This window comes from Lissotriton vulgaris, chromosome 5, assembly GCF_964263255.1.
Source record: "Lissotriton vulgaris chromosome 5, aLisVul1.2, whole genome shotgun sequence".
Taxonomy (NCBI): domain Eukaryota; kingdom Metazoa; phylum Chordata; class Amphibia; order Caudata; family Salamandridae; genus Lissotriton; species Lissotriton vulgaris.
The window spans coordinates 973,846,763-973,864,434 of NC_141693.1; the positions used below are offsets into that span (position 1 = coordinate 973,846,763).

The 17,672-nt window shown below is 42.4% G+C and overlaps 1 protein-coding gene across 1 annotated transcript in view; it reads right to left on the bottom strand.

Annotated features, from left to right (window-relative positions):
• DOCK1 (dedicator of cytokinesis 1) overlaps positions 1 to 17,672 on the bottom strand; it is a 1,358,032-nt gene that overhangs the window by 530,252 nt on the left and 810,108 nt on the right. Inside the window, exons 28-29 of the mRNA XM_086922569.1 lie at positions 5,035 to 5,136; positions 194 to 288 (exon numbers count right to left, since the gene is read on the bottom strand). Coding sequence (XP_086778695.1) covers positions 194 to 288; positions 5,035 to 5,136 — 197 coding nt within the window. The remainder of the gene's footprint in view (positions 1 to 193; positions 289 to 5,034; positions 5,137 to 17,672) is intronic.

Genomic DNA, 17,672 nt, shown 5'->3' on the forward strand with positions numbered 1-17,672 from the left:
AATTGAATGCCTTCATACAAACTAAAGTTATTTACAGCTAATTACTGAACTCAATGTTAACGTTTTATGCAGTACAGAAACCTCTGCTGCTGTTCTTAGTGCAAGATTGTTGTTTCTAAGCAACACTATTTTCCCAGATCAAACATGACAGTAGGTGATTTGTGTAAAGGTTCAGTGCTTTTTCTGCTCTTACTTGTTCTGCATCATGTTCATTATGACCCAGTCGGATGGATACACATTCTTCCCAATGAGATTCTTGAACATGATGAATGTTTCCATCAGAAAGTCCTAAAGTGGGAGGAAAATATAAAACAAAACACAACCATGTAAAAACGTTCCCAACGGACTAAAAAAATCTCTGTTGGTTGAGGATTACGTACCAAAGATTGCTAAATTGTGTACTGTTAAAAACAGAACGAATGAGGCAGTCTGGATTATTTGCATGTCTTTTGCAGATATTTTTGATTACAAATGTATTATTAAAGAAGGAAATGAGTGGCAATCTTTGAAATCCTCAATGCTGGGCATGCTCCATGTAGGTTTCTTCGGGTACCACAATCATCATAGTTGTGACAGAAGTCAGAGTGCACCCTCAGATCCAGTTCCTTTCATATTCTTTTCAGTCTGGGAATATTTCTCACAGTGTTGCATTGAGGCAACATAAAGAGAATGACGGCAGGGCGCACAGGAGTGATTTTGACATATTTAGCCCCTTCACTGCAGCGCAAATTCTGCCGCAGTGCGGGGGGGGGGGGGGGTGCGTGGCGGGGGAGTGCGTGGCGCCGCGGGGCTTATGACAGCTCCTGGCCGTCAGGAGTCACAGTAGGCGTGTGCTCATGACGGTCTGGAGCTGTCAGCACTCTGTCCACTGATTAATTTGCCCGCACGGGCAGGGAATTAATCGCACGTGGGTGGAACAGCAACATTCTGATGGCTCCAGGCCGTCATGAGCACACGCCTACCATGACTCCTGACAGGCTGGAGCCGTCATGAGCACCAAAGTGGTTAGGACGACCTCTACTAAGGCATTAGGAACTTATTACCTCTTTTTGTACTACCTTTTACTTCATTGAATGCAAACAAGCTTGGCCCCATTTTGTAAAGCTAAATTAGAGTAACCCAATTATTGTACTTTGGAAATCCACCAAAGGGCTTGGTTCCTTATTCCCCTCTTAAGAGAAACTCGCCCATGCAATCACCAGGATGGTTTTAATCTCCTATGTTCCTTGTTCTCTGAAGCTATCTGTACTGCAGTACAAAATTGTATTAGGATCGCACTTTTAATAAGGAAACGGAATGAAATGTAAATGAAATTGGTGTCTCCCTTTTAGAAACTTGAATTTAACATTTCTTTTGTAAACTGTGGGGTGTCTGAGTCAAGTGACATTTTATTGTACTAATTCGACTTGTAAACTGTATGCATTTTGTATGTATGTTAAACTGCAATGGCAGTTTCACGTTGAAACTACTTATATCCACACTAAATGCTCTATACTTGGATAGAAAACGAGTGAGGACAATGTAAACGTGGGACACGTTGAAATAACAGTTCGTGCTCCTATTTTTAACTAAAGGTGTATGAAGACACGCTAAGTCATATCCATACTAAATGCTCCACACTTGGATATAAAACAAGTGAGGACGATACAAACGTGTGATTTTGTAAAATGATAGCAAAATAACGCATGTGATACAGAGTGTGTGTTGTATCCTTTGCAGAAATTTGAAGGGGAAGAAAGAATAACCAACTTTCTTGCGATTTGATTTTATGAGTTCTACACCTCCTCGGCTGGTACGACCACCTTTGGCCACATGAGGGTAATTATCATTAAGCTATATGCGAATGATTTGAGTTGGGCACGCACTACGATAGCAGGTTCATTACAAAAGTGTGTTTTATGTTTTTTCAGTTGTGAAGACTAATCTGTCCATATGCAGTGGCTTTAATATACATGACGCCCTGAAGAAATTGCCAAAAATTCGATTGGCAATGAAACATGTCAGCAAGTAAAGTAGTATTGGTTGGATAGTTGATAACCACAACTACTTTCTTCTTTTTTAACCCCAATACCCAACACAAGAGACAGAATAAAATTGCATATCTGTGTTGGTGTGTGTGTTTTTACATGTTGTTTGACACTTTATTGGTCACCTCTTTGTCTGTTTTCACTGCATCTTTTCACAAAACTCTTCTCTTTGAGTTTCTGGACACTTTTCTTTTCGAGCTCGATGGTGCCAATGATGAGAACAGGGCTATCCTGGTGAGTACCTGCCAGGTTCCCGTTGGTGGTGCGCCCGTGAGGTGCCATCTTGCTCCCACACACTTTTTTTCGTTTTTGCACATCATAATTTGACACTAAAGTGTGTGTGTTATGAGTTGTCCCACAACTGATTTGTATTTATTGGGAACCAGGGGATTGTTTAAAGGAGGCACAATCCTAGGACATACCAACTACCCCATTAATTAATGGAAGGGGAAGAAGGTTTGCAAAGATAATGCAACAAATGGTATACCCCAAATAAAGATAAATGTATAAGTGCCTATAAAGTCTAGGTCTTTTTTGTACTAGTTACTCTACGTAATGTGTGTCAAGATACATAATATGTTTGAAGAGAATAAGACACCACAAATCTGCAGGAGATTTTTTTTACCCATATCTCTGCTAGTTCTCAGCCTCAACGATGTTCAGCTACAAATAGAAAAAAAGTTAGCCTCCACCTTCAAGTTCAGTAGAGCACAATGTACAATAAAAACAAAAATCAAGATCAGATGGGAAACCTTACAATGAATACCCTCATTCCCATTTTTTTTAAAGCGACTAATGGCTATTTTTAATCCCCCCCCACAGCTATCAGCCACGTTTAGAATTTTCAATGACAGCAGCCTTGCTTTTTCCACACTAAGCGATATTACCAGCATGATGGAAACAACATTAGAGGGAAAGTGCTTTTTTGTAGAATTTACCCAGTCTTTTTATCCAGCTATTCTGCTTCCTTCAACACTACCTATGTGACAAGAAATTCTTGCCACTACCATCTTTGAGGTCGCATTTGATCACAACCTTGTGACTGGGTCAACATCTCACCCCCCTGGCTCTCTTCTGCCCACTGGAAACTTGTGGGTTGAGAAAATATGCACTCAAAATGAAGATACATTTACAGGTCCAAAAATGTAAATAGTTTCAAGTGCAGGCAAGGTTATGGCCTTTCTTTGGCAGTCTGCCATTATTTATGAGTGAGAGTTTCACACATGAGATGTCGTCATGAATTGAACAGATGATCAAATGTCATTTACAGTAGGATTATGGGCATTAACTGAGTGTTCCTCATGGTGAAACCCCAAGAGTGGTGTTAGAATCGGAATTCCCTACTGTTCCTAGCCAATCCATGAGGTGGTGAAATAAGGGGGACGGGGGTTGACAGAACATCTGCATGTATGGGGAATTTAGGAGAACCAATCACAGCACTGCATTGCAGTGGTGTCATTGGCTTAGGGAGCCTTGGAGCCCGGGTGCTTCCTGAGGCGACAGCTGGCTATGCGACCAGCATGATTGCTTTCTTCATTTCTTCTTTTTTTTTTATCTTCTACCCAAGCCACCCCTGCCACCATTCCCTACCAGCTGCCACTGCTTCAGTTTTTTACTTCCTTTCTTTTACGGTGTGTTAGGCACATTTTTATTTTTGAAGGCATGTTTTGCTTGTATCACAATGTACAATGTGCATCATAGTTAGCTGGCACAGGCTCCTAGAACTATACCGACTATGCAGTTGGTAGAGCTTTTTCTTGAAAGATCCTCCCTGAAAGATTATTCCAGAATTATTGCCCGTTAGTCTGTCTCAAGTTTCTTTTTAGATTTAGTGGTTTCTCTGTTGAGCCACACTAGATTGCTACTAGATTGCTACTAGATTGCTCATTTGCTTGATGCTCATCTGCAAGCACATCATCATATACTATGTGGTACATGCATGACATTGTCTCTATGAGGTTTTTTCTCAATCACATATATGCCTCTTTGCCTTACTTGAGTAGTAAGAAGTGATACCTCTCATCAAACCTGGCCTTAAATTTGATGCTTCCATGATTAACCGGCTTTTTGTGCGATTCTCCTCTTGATTCTTTCTGTTAAGGATTACTGCAATGAATTACAAGAGACCAGTTGCTTTTGGTCACATTGTCGCCTTTCACTGTCCTGATGAAGATCCCATGTGACTCAGTTTAAGATGTTGAAACATTGACTGTTTGCGTTCCACTTATATTATTGATTGTTGGACTATTTGAACCTGAATGTACAGATCATTGGGTTTTTAAAAAACTGTGTCCTTTGGGTAGGGATCCATTTTACATATTGCAAATATCATCAATCAGATATGTGCTTGTACTGCTCACTTTTATCCACTTTACACTGCACCGTCACTTGGAGCACCTTCATTGGTTTGACTATTATTGAGTATCCATTGGACTTAAGTTATGATATGTGAATACAAAGAATCAGTGATCATTTGTGTACAATGGTTTTATTATGGAATTATGATGTCTCGGGCTACTTACACCATGCACTAACTAATGGGTTTAACGACTCCTTGGGGGAACACTTTTCTGTATGAATGCTATAAAACTGAAAGAAATTTGAATTGAACAATCTGGCAAAAGTAAGCCTTTCATGACACTCATGCAGAACACGGCTATTGACATGAATTACACTGATTTAGAACAATCCCATGAAGAAAGTATTTAGGATACATTTGATATGAAAATACTTAGGTAAAATAAAGGTGAAATGCATCCCAACTTCCATTAGTAAGCAAGGATTAAACAGCTCACAGCTTTAGAGCCACGATCAGCAAATCTAAAATGGCCCTTCAGATCACTGGAACGACATATTTACAGAGGTCAAAATATAGCCTTTAAATATGCAAGCCTAGTTTCCAATCAAAAGGTTTGACCTTCAAGTAGGTCTAAGGAAATAACATGTTTTGTTCGTAACAATTGCAGGACACTAAAATAATTGCACTTTTATCAGAAGCAAAACTTACCACAACATCACTTCTCATCTTTCCAAAAGTCTTTATGAGATGAGCATAATGATAGTCCTCCATCTGTCTTAAGATTCCTGTCATGCCGGCTACGAAGTTTCCCTGGAATACATGATAAAATTACAAGTTTAAAATTGTAGATGAGGGATGGTGATCATCTTGCTAAAAGAGTTCCACCACACACATTTGACACAATTTACAGTTTTTAAGGCAAGCGCATGGTTTTGTTGAATATATATTTCGTTTTAGCTTTGTGACTAAAGCTTTATGCAATGTCTAAGCGCAAAATATTCTCAAATGATATATTAACATTATAAAGAGTGAAACCTTTGGCTGTGAGAGAGCGCAAACTGAACGAATTGTATCAGTGCATCACACTTACACGTAGTACGCACAATCATGAAGAGAAATGCCATGAGTGCCGAGAATATATTCGTACATATATAGAAGTGTGTAGTTAATCTAGAGATTTTATATAGAAGTGGAACTAATGCAGAAATGTGTGAAAATGTATAACCTTATTAGACGTGATTAATCCTGATCCATGTCGTGTAGCTGCTAAAATGTAAGGATGACATGCTGCAAGCATAGAACGAAGTAGGCCTCAGATCCAGAGCTAAAAGGGTGGGGGAAAGGTATTCATTTGCACGACGTGGATTGCACTAAATGATATTTAGTAATTCTGTTTTCAATAGGTTTATATTTTCTAGATGTGTTTATATAATCCTAAAGTAGAGTATTAACATGATGTATCGATTAATGAAAGGATTTGAAGAATATAATCACTATGAGAAATGTTGTAGGCCTGAAATGTTTAACCATGCTTGATTTACACGTATTAATATGAGCCAAGTGCGCCGAGACATAATGTTGCAAACTTCTGTTAGAAGTTTATGAGAAATGGGATCCTAGATGCGAATGTCTGTCTGCGGGTGTAAGGAGGGATTCAATTAAATATTGGATGAATAGGATTCTGTTCACGAGAAGGAAACAGACATGGAGGAGGGTTTAGGAATGTTTGAGGGGTATCGGCGGGCCGGAGAAGAGTCTGAGAAGCAAGGTCAACTCTAACGCACGAGGCCCCAATGAGGATCATCATGGAAAAAGCCAGAAGCAACACCACGTGAGGGGCGTCTCGCGAGGGGCGTCTCAAATGTTGTTGTGTGTTTGGTATTAGGGACAGCACCCCTGGGTGGAGTTAGAGCAGATGCCTGAGGACCCTTTAGAGAGCGGATGGGTAGGCAGAGAGGGGTCATGACTGGCGATCATAGGTTTTCATCTAGATACTAAGAGTGGGTGATCTCCCCAGGGAGTCATTCACCGCTGACACCTTTTGTTAGGTTGGGATTTTGTTAAGTAGGGATACCATCCAGAGCAGGGTAGGGACAGCCTAACCTGACCCTTTTATTCCGGCTGTAAATGACTGAGAGATCACAATACGTGTCTATGATTGCAGCTCTTTTAATTTTGGAACTAGTCTTGGTAGTTTTCTTTGCTCGTCTGAGGGCTTTCAGAGAGCACATGTATGTAGTCGTACCCATGTATCTTGTGAATATCATTCTGAGATGCTTGTATTTGCAACTTACCCTAACCTTATAATAAATCATTGAAAGCTAGAAGTAGTTTGTGGTTTTTCTGAGTTGAGTCCATCATTAGCAAAAGTTAACCTGGTATAAGATGCACTTTCTTTCCTCAATGACAGGCAATAAAGATTCAGTCGACCAGAACGAGGTTTAGATCCAGAGTGATAAGATAGAGATCTGAAATCTCGCCCTAGCAGCTGCTGCAAGCCAACATCATGAAAACAACTATTCACAAAATTACACTTTGCTCTCACTGGACTGGGAAAAATATTCTCAATTATTTGAAGATGAAATGGCAGATCATATTTTCGATAGCACACCCAAGAAGCTGTAATCGTGAACGCCTACTATTTTTCTTACTCTTTTCGGTTTTTCATCAACTCACTTATGAAGCTCCAGTTTCTAAAAACTTGCAGCGGGATTTTCTACCATGTGTCAGTGTACGATCAGTGGCTGCTGGCAGGGAACAGGGTGGGAACCGGGAGGGTGGGGGGACAAAATATTTAAAAAAAAAAAAAACACTTACCTTCTTGCGCCGCGGCCACGGCCGCCTCCGTCATTGCTGAAGAGTGTACCACATAGGTACATATATGTTGAGTTGCTTATAGACAATCTAGACTTATTTAGACGTCTATATTAGACGTCTATATTTTATTTACATATTTTGACCTCAATATTCCATTTGATATTGCTGGTTCGATATTCAGAGTGCACACCAAGAGAAACAATTTACATGAGAGTGTCTGCTATACCAGTCCCTGAGATAAATGAAATATGCTGTGGAGTTCTCGTAGAACGTCATTGGACTTGGTTTGCATTGCATTGACCCTCCCTCCTGCTGCAAGGCACTGACTGTATGAGCAGCAGTTATGTACACTAACGTGCATGGCTTCTGCTAACTACTAAAATATTTGCCACTGATAATGTAACTGCAGAGTCGTCCGATGCCCAGCCAATAGAAAAGCCAGCTTAAGTGAGAGGATGCAATGTTTTTTTAATACTGGCACAATCAAGCAGGTACAGGTAAACACATTCATGTAAGGATTGGAAAGGGGAAGCAACTTCCAGTGTGTTTATCACAAATAAGTAAGATGGTTATTGGCCCCTCTTTGACAAGAGAATGTGCAAGAGTAAAGGTACTGTGGTTCACTTTGTAGAACACTTAGTTCTTATCAGTATAGGAGTGAATGTATTGTGCGTCTCGTGACACTTTATTCTCGTCAGTATAGGAGTGAAGGTACTGGGCCAGATGTAGGAAGCCTAATTCCGGTCGGTAACGGCCGAAATTACCGAATTTCGGCCGCTTCCAACCGGAATTAGGCTTTTCATATGTAGGGGCCTAAATTAAGGAATCCGTAATTTAAGAAATCGGTAAATTACCGAATTCTTAAATACCGATTTGGTAAATTACCGAATCCTGAAATGCAGGGAGCACTCAAATTAGTGATTTTCCCATTTTAGGATTCGTTATTTACCACCAACTACAAGTTGGTGGCAATTTTTGAAAACCCTAAAAAATGCTAATTTATGCAAATAATAATAGTGCCATGTGGCAGACATACATGCGGGCATGTATGTGTGCCACATGTGCACCCATACACAATCCAGGGGTGCAACAGGATGTCAAAGTGACACCCTGCCACCCTTCAATGTTTCCCCCATTTTACCGAATCGGTATTTACCGATTTGGTAATTCCCATTCATTCCTATGGGCCTTAGGAATTTTACAGATTCGGTCAAATTTACCGAATGGATACCTACATAGCATTTACTGATTCTAAAATACCGAATCGGTATGATTCAGTATTTTAGAATCGGTAAATGCTGATTATCTACATCCGGCCCTGTGTGTCTTATGACACGTTGTCCTTGTCAGTATAGGAGTAAAGGTGCTGTGTGTGCCATGACACTTTCTCTTTGTCAGTATAAGGTATTAGTAAAGCTTCTGACACATCTGCTATGTTTTTAGTGAGGCACTGCAGTCATAGACTATGATGGGCCACCATGTTCCCACTCCCCACAGAGAGCGATGAACTAGGGTGCCCTGGACTCATTCTTTAAGGTTCAACCACATGATAATGACAGTACATGGCGGCTCTATTATATTTTTTATATTGATAAACTATATGTTTTGATACATATTTGGAATTCAATAGTGCTTCCTGAACAGTTTTAAGGAGGCTGAGAATTTGATAGTATGTTGATAAATCAGTTGTCCATATACACTAATCTATTGTCTATATGCATGTTGAACAGCAGCTGGGATGAATCTGTGTAATCTGTTATAGGTATTTGTTGATATTTATGTAATGTCTTTAATGGAACCCAGAGTAATCCAATAGTGAGTCTGTAGTTAGGCCAGGTTATGCCCCGGATTAACAGCGCACAGGAGTACCCCAGACAATCATACTCTCCCTTCCATCACATTGCCAAATAAGGAGCTTCTTAGTTTGTCAAGGAGGTGGATAGGAGCCTTTTACCTCAGCTAGACTTAACTAAAAAACATCCAGATGACTGGACACTAAGAAGACAAGTTGTAGAAAAGGTCAAATACAGAACATGTGATCTATCCATTTGAACCAAGTAGGTTGTAGACTGGTCCAAATGGACGAACCAGATTCATAATACATCTAGTCCAGCAGCTAATCCTCAATCACATGCCGATGTGAAGGGAGGGCAGCATTAACTGGAAGAAAATGAAGAATGGGCAGGGTTGGAACGTTGTACGCACATAGGAGGCGAAAAGAAAAGGGGGTCAAGTGTCAAAGTCACATCGACCCTGCTGCTAACCTAAATCTGGTGCCAGGATGAAGCATGAAGGAGTAATCCTCAGCCAGGCCTCATTTTAAATACAAAGGGTGCTTAAACAGGATTCCCGTCATGTTGCTGGCTACTAAGGGCCAGAGTAAGCATTAGTAAAGAAGCAAACCTGAAGGGGGGGGAGAGAAAAGCTCTCTAGTGTGTAATAAGGAGGAACAGAGCAAAATGAAAGACGGGTCACAGCTAAATGAGCAGGAGGAACAGACAGTTGATCAAAGAGAAGGAGAAAAACGGAAAGAGCCATTACAACGTGGATTTTACCACGCGTTGCTTTTACATTGCATGCGTTACAACGCATGCGATGTTACAACGCGTGGTAAAACCACACATACCAATACATCGCATGCGCTATTACAACTCATGCGATGTAATGACGGCGGGGGCAGCTATCCAAGTCGTTGTGAGGAAACGTAGGCTGTTTCCTCACAACGACGTGAACCAAGCAGGAAGGAGGAAGCAGGATCTGATGGCGACGCTGGAGAGGAGAGAGGTAAGGGGGTTTGCGCATGGGGTGGGCGTTATTTTTGTAGTGTTTGGGGTAGTGTAATAATAATCCACATTTGTAATCCACATTTGTAAAGTGCGAACAATCACCCGTGAGGGTCTCTAGGCGCTGGGGGCCGTCAGGAAGATTAAGCAAGCTATTGCCCAGAGTCACATGGTGCTGGGCTAATCTGCCGCCGGCACCAGGGATCGAACCGTGATCCCCAGATTCCGGAGTCAGTCGCCCTGGCCGCGGCGCCACTCCTCTGTAAAAGTAGTGTAGTAATGTTTTTGTTGTGTGTGTTTTTAAAAAAAAGTTTTAGTGGGTTGTAGTGTTGCCGTGTTTGTTTAGTGTAGTGTAATAGGGAAGGTAGTGTAGTAGTGTTTATGTAGTGTAGTGATTTAGGTTTTAGGGTAGTGTAGTGTTTGTTTAGTGTAGTGTATTAGGGTTTAGGGTAGTGTGGTAGTGTTTATGTAGTGTAGTGGTTTAGGTTTTAGGTTTTAGGTTAGTGTAGTGTGTAGTTACAGACTTTCCTTCCTCCTTGCGGATCCTGAACCTGAATGTCAGGTCTGCGCTGAAACACTATCAGAACATCTTTGACCTCATTGAGGAGGAAGCTCCAGACATCTTTGCCATGACTGAAACATGGCTACAGGACGCGGATACCGCTATTACAAATCTATCCTGCCCACCCGGTTATTCTATGTACACCTTGAACAGGTTGTCTAGAGGTGGGGGTATAGCTTTAGTGGTAAGGTCCTCCTATTCCTGTGTCTGGAGTGCCCTAAACATCTCTGGGTGTGAAAGTGCCTTGTTCAAGGTCTCTGTCAGCCCTGAGTTTACGCTGTCCGGGATGGTCGTTTATCGCCCGCCCGGCAGCGATGTTGCGTTTAGAAATGCTTTTCCCGACATTGTTGGCCCTTTGGTCGCAGACTGTGCCAACTTTTCCATCATGGGCGATTTGAACCTGCATTTTGACACCCTCTCAGGCCTGACAGTGCGCTCCATCTCCTCTGACCTAGAGGCCTTTCAACTTCCCCAGATGGTCTCCCAGCCTACCCATTCGGGGGGGCATATTCTGGATCCCCTGTTTACCAATCTGCCGGGGATTACAATCACCTCTATCTCGCCGGTGGAATGGACTGACCACTTTTTGGTGTCCATCCTATGCCCGGTCTTAGCCACCCCTTCCATCTCCTCGGCTAGACGGGTTCAGAAGAGGGCCTGGAAGAAGCTTAGGTTAGAAGACTTCCATCGTCTTCTATTAGAGGAGCCGCTGGGCCCGTTGACGGAGGTAGAAAAGGGGTATGACCTCTTCTGTTCCTGGATTACTAGGGCCTTGGACTCTCTGATACCTATTGTATCTACTAAAATCAACTCCAGAGAGTCGAGCCCCTGGTACGATAGTGCCCTTCGGGCCCTAAAGGGTGCCTGTAGACGGGCTGAGAGGGCCTGGAGGAAAACCTATGGAGCTGATCTAAAAGCTGCATACGCCAGGTCCGTCAAGCTCTACCATCGGGCTATCTGTCGAGCTCGAGCGGCTTTTTATGCCGCGGAATTCCGGAACAGTACTAATCCGTCGAAAGCCATCTTTAAGGCCGTAAAAGATCTTATGTCAAAGCGGACTACCTCTACGACCGTAAGCTCTCTTTCCCACTGTGAATCCCTTGCTTCCTATTTTCTGGGGAAAGTCCAAGCTATTTATCGGACATTCCCTAGCATAGGGTCCGGTCGGGAAAGTATCAATGGGACCCACCATCAGTCTACTCTGCTTGTCTTCCCCCCCCTTACCTTGGACGGGTTTGATAAACTTGCGTTGCAAGTCAAATCTGGATCTCCATCCGATCCAGTAAGGCCTGCTCTCTTTCGAGATCAGGCTTTTATGGGACGTGCAGCTGTATGTTCCCTCGTCAACCTTTCCTTGGAAACGGGAGTAGTTCCAGCTAAGTGGAAGCAAGCTGTGGTGTCCCCAATTATCAAAAAGCCCTCCCTGGACCCGGCCAAGCCTGAAAGCTATCGCCCCATTTCGTTGCTACCTTGGCCAGCCAAGATTACTGAGGCCCATGTCAACTTGGCCCTGTCTGAACATCTTGTACGGACCAATGCCCTCGACCCCACACAAAACGGATTCCGTGCCGGCCACAGCACGGAAACCGCGTTACTTGTGATGGTGGAACATCTCCGTGCAAGGTTGGATGCTGGTCAAACGGCGGCGCTTATATTGTTAGACCTTAGCGCCGCCTTTGACACGGTAGACCACAGCATCCTCCTGCATCGGCTTGAGGAGACTGGCATTGGCGGTCAGGTGTTGCAATGGTTCTACTCCTTTCTAGATAACCGCTCCTTCTGTGTTGCCATCCCTCCCTTCAAGTCCAATTTCCAACCGCTGGCCATGGGGGTTCCGCAAGGGTCCTCGCTGAGTCCCTCGTTGTTCAATCTTTACGTGAGACCGCTGGCTGATGTCGCTAGGCAGTGGGGCCTAACTTTGGTCTCATATGCCGACGACACACAGCTGGCGGAGACTGAGGCCCCCAGGTTTCAGTCTGGACTGAAGGCGGTGGCTAGCTGGTTGACAGGCAACTGCCTTCAGCTAAATGCCACAAAAACGGAGGTGATGGTTGTCGGTAAGGGAGTGGAGCTGTGGGGTGACCAATGGTGGCCCTCTGAGCTGGGACCCACTCCGACCCCGGTATCTGAGGTGAAAAACCTGGGGGTCTGGCTGGATGCGGGCCTCTCCTTTGTAGGGCATACTAAAAAAACTGCGGCCTGTTGTTTCGGTCTCCTAAGGGGCTTGAGACCTGTTCTCAAGTTCTTTGACGCCCCGACCAGGCAGCTGGTGATCCAGGCAACTATCATCTCCCGCCTGGATTATGCCAGCTCTCTTCTGGCTGGGGCTAACCAGGCCGAGCTAACCCGTCTGCAGCGGGTTCAGAATGCTGCGGCGAGGGCGATTGTCGGCCTGCCCAGATTCAGCTCGGTGGCAACTGTCCTTCGTACCCTACATTGGCTCCCTGTCAGGAAGCGCATCCTTTTTAAGGTCTTGTGTCTCGCTTTTAAGATTCTGAGAGGTATTGGCCCGGAAATCCTATCCAGCTGTCTTTCCTTTTATGTTCCCACCCGCACCCTCCGTTCCCAGGGTTTGGCCCTTGCGGTGGTCCCCAGATTTAGGCTTAGTCGCATGGGTGGCCGCTCGTTTAGTATAAAGGCCGCGTCAGCATGGAACTCCCTTCCTGTTGAAATTCGTCTGATGGAGGACCTCTTGACTTTCCGGAGGGCTTTAAAAACTTTCCTGTTTTAGCTGCTTTCATGTTTTTAGTTTCCTGTTGTGTTATGTTCTACCTTGTCTCTGCGCCGGGACGCCCCTTGGCTGGGGTATCTGTGCGCATAATAAATCAATATAACATAACATAACATAGTGTTTAGTGTAGTGTATTAGGGTTTAGGGTAGTGTAGTAGTGTTTATGTAGTGTAGTGGTTTAGGTTTTAGGGTAGTGTAGTGTTTAGTGTAGTGTATTAGGGTTTAGGGTAGTGTAGTAGCGTTTAAGTAGTGTAGTGGTTTAGGTTTTAGGGTAGTGTAGTGTTGTAGTGATTGTTTAGTGTAGTGTATTAGGGTAGTGTAGTAGTGTTTATGTAGTGTAGTGATTTAGGTTTTAGGGTAGTGTAGTGTTTATGTAGTGTAGTGACTTAGGTTTTAGGGTAGTGTATGTGTAGTGATTTAGGTTTTAGGGTAGTGTAGTAGTGTTTGTGTAGTGTAGTGTTTAGGGATTAGGGTAGTGTAGTGTTTTAGGGTACTGTAATGTAGTAGTGTTTATATAGTGTAGTGATTTAGGGTTTAAGGTAGTGTAGTAGTGTTTGTGTAGTGATGTAGGTATTAGTGTAGGGGTAGGGTTGTCGTGTGGTAGTGTTTTTGGGTTAGGGGTAGTGTAGGGGTGGCAGTAGTGTGTTGTGTAGGTGTAGGTATAGGGGTAGTGCTGTAGTGTGGTAGTGCTTTTGGGTTGGGGTAGTGTAGGGGTGGGAGGAGTAGTGTGTTGTGTAGGTGTAGGGGTTGGAATTTTACTTACCTTGCAAACTTTTACTGCGAGTATGGCTTTACCACGCATGCCTAAACGTTGTAATGGCATGTGTGGTAAAGGCATACTCGTTGTAAAAGTATGCGATGTAATGGTATGCGATGTCATTGACATCGCTTAGTAATACCCGTGTTGTAATGGCACGCGTGGTATTAGTATGCGATGTATTGACATACATCCACGGAAGAGAAAAAAAGAAAATTGAAGAAACCAAGACTGAAAAAGAGAAAGGTCAACAGAGAGCTTCTGCCAATAATAATGTTAGATGCTACAAACTATGGCCCAGATGTACGAATATTACTAATATTAATGACCAAAAAGCGATTTTTTGCGAATCGCTACTTGGTAATTGATATCACTAATGTACAAAGGAGTCATTTAGCCCCTATTTCTTGAATAGCGATGCATGGTGGGTCGTAAATAGACCTATCTCATGAATATTAATGAGGAAAGTCTCAATTCGCTGACATCACAAGGACGGTGCCCTGCTTTGGCCAGTAGACCACCAAGTCTGTGATTACTTTAAAATAAGCAATCTTTTCTTTTTTTTTTTTTTTTTAACACAGCCCATTTTCCTTAAAGGAAAATGGAATGCCTTCAAAAAGAAAAAAATCAAACGGTTTAAGTTTCATTTTTTAAGAGGATTTTGAAAATATTTTTTTAACCATTTGCAAATTGGTTAAAGAGCAAATGTTTCACAACCGCAACTAAGTCGTAAAACCTTCATACATACCAATGTGAATCAGTATTTGGAAGGAACGCCCTAAACATGCTCATTCCAAATACCGATTTGTAAACCCAAATTGCAATTCAGTAACAGGTTACCGAATCGCAAATAGGGCTTTGTACATTTTAAATGCCTTTTTGCGTTTGCAAACAGCCTGATTCTGTGAATCGGGCAGTTTGCGACCACGAAAAGGCTTTGAACATCTAGCCCTATGTTCTTATGTAGGATTTGCTGGAAGGAGGACCACCACAGAGGGTGAACTGTAGGGACCAGTGTGCCAAAGGGAAAAAAATACCACACCCTTCCTTTCAGCCATCTGTTTTTGAACAAACAGCATTTCAGAAGGAAGGTAAGAGGTGGCAGGTAATCTGGTTACCAAGCTTCTCTAGTTTGGAGATACTGGTCTCTCATTCTTTGCTTGAATTCGAACCATTGCGTTTTCTGCGAGTTGGTACCTATTTACTTTGGGACAGTTTTTAACGCCAAGAGCATTTGGGCACCTGTGAGATAGATAGATAGATAGATAGATAGATAGATAGATAGATAGATAGATAGATAGATAGATAGATAGATAGATAGATAGATAGATAGATAGATAGATAGATAGATAGATAGATAGATAGATAGATAGATAGAAACTAAACGATTACTACATATCTAAGTCTAGATGGCAGACCGTTTTCTGAGAACTCACTGGAATTCAAAGAGTCCAAGATTAACCTTTCCAAGGCATAAATAAGCCACAGACTTCCATGGAAAATAAATCTTCACTACGGTATAGGATTGCACTCATTACCATCAACCACCACTGGAAAAAAATGTAGTTACATTTTTATTATTGAAGGAGACCATTGGCCACCCTTGCTAATAGGCGTTATGGGCATTCTCATAGCAAAAGGGTAAAACACACAGCCAACAAGGCTCTGAAGCTGGTGGGAAATTAACTTTTCGAGCCCTGGGTAAAAGACAAGAAACACAGCTGTGCAGAAACTACCAGTTCACACGAGATGGTCACATTAATAAGGCGGCTTTTCCAACTAATTAAAGTCCTTGTGTACAGATGTCAACTCTGCCTAACCTCACTCTTGTTACCAGGGTGATGTGCACTAAAGGGATGGATGGGTTAGTGAATTTAAGAACAGCACAGGATGCGGAGGCTGGTAAACAGACCCAGTAGATTGCACAGTCAGGATGAAGAAACGCAAGAAGGTTGGGGATTTTACAGGAGCTAGATGAAAAGAACAGTAATCAAACCTATACAATACTTTTACGAAAGCATTACAAAATCTTTTATTGGTTTTTATTTAATTGTTTTCCTTCTTTTCTCGACTTACTTACTTTGAATCCAGACAAGTAATTTCAAATTATAGTAATGTGTTTTGATGGCTATTCGTGCTAAGGTCCGTGCTCGCTTACTATGAAGCCAACAATAATTCTTGCACAACTTAAAACGCAAATAAACTACCTAGTTTAAGAAGTCTTTTGTTTAACAAAAAGGTTCAGTAGGGTTTGCTGATGTCAACATTATAATCTACTTTATTGAATCATCTTTAAATATATATAGCATGATAACAAGAGCATTCAAGAGGGAAGTTAAAAATCTGGGCGTGATTCTAGATGACGCACTCACCCTGGATTCCCACGCCAAAAGAGTCGCTGGTACTTGTTCTGGTCGCCTGCGCTCTCTGAAACCTATCCTCGGCTTCTTTGAACCTTCCATCCGTCAGACAATTGTCCAAGCTATGGTCTTATCCCATCTAGACTATTGTAATGTTCTTATGCTTGGGTCCAATCTGACAGTCGTTAATAGACTACAAAGAGCCCAGAACGCTGCAGCCCGTACTTTGTTCGGTCTGCCGAAACGCTGCCACACTTCTCAGGTCTTACGTACACTCCATTGGCTGCCCGTTAAACAGCGCATTCAATTTAAGTGTGTTATTCACAGAATGTTGCATTGTTTAGGTCCCCAAATCTTGCAAGGAATTTGTTCCTTTTATGTCCCGCCACGTGCCCTCCGCTCTGCAGATCTTTCCCTTGCCTGTACCATCAAGATCCGGAAGTGCAGAGCTGGAGGCCGATCTTTTAAGTTCCTGGCTCCAAAACTCTGGAACTCTATCCCTCTGGATGTGCGCTCCATCACTAATCACCTTCATTTTCGAAAACATGCTAAAACGTGGCTGTTTTTTTCTATCTAGGGCTCCTTTTGAGCAGGTACTTTATCATATCCCTCTGGGTGTTATGTAATTGGGCTTGTCTGCAAGCGCTGGGACGCCTCATTGCTGGGGTAGCCATGCGCTATATAAGCGTTTTATGACATAACATAACATAACATTCAAAAATATTTCTGTGGCAAATTTGATAATTTAGTAAGCTTTCCAAAAACAAACAATTGGACAACAGCACTACCACTTTGCCCATGTGATGATCTTTCCACCCAAGCCACAATCCACACTGTCTTATTCTGTAAGTTCTATGTTGAACCCAGAAGGCTTTGGCTGATCCCGATGCTAAAAACCATGGGCCTTCGAAGATGTAGACCTGCACTCCTCTCTCTGCAAGCATTAGATGAGGAGTGTAAAACGAAAGTTATAGCTAAATTCTTGAAGTTTATCGTACGACATAGGCCAAACAGAGTAGATTAGGAACATATTATCCTAGGACTTTTCCTTTTATTGTATATGCTTTTTATATTGACTTTAAAGAACTGTTCACGTGTATTTTATGACTTGTTATAGTCTTAAATTAATTTTATTTTTTACTGTTTCATAGATGTTTGTATTACTGAAATTTCTCGGTGTTTCAAAAATATTATCTGTACTTTTATGGTTTTGTACCAATTGAAAACCCAATAAAGACATTTTTGATTTGATTTGATTGATTCTGTGGCAAATTGGACTCACTTATTTAATACGCCTGTTTCATCTTGTTAACTGTTATCTGTATTAGAGTGCCAA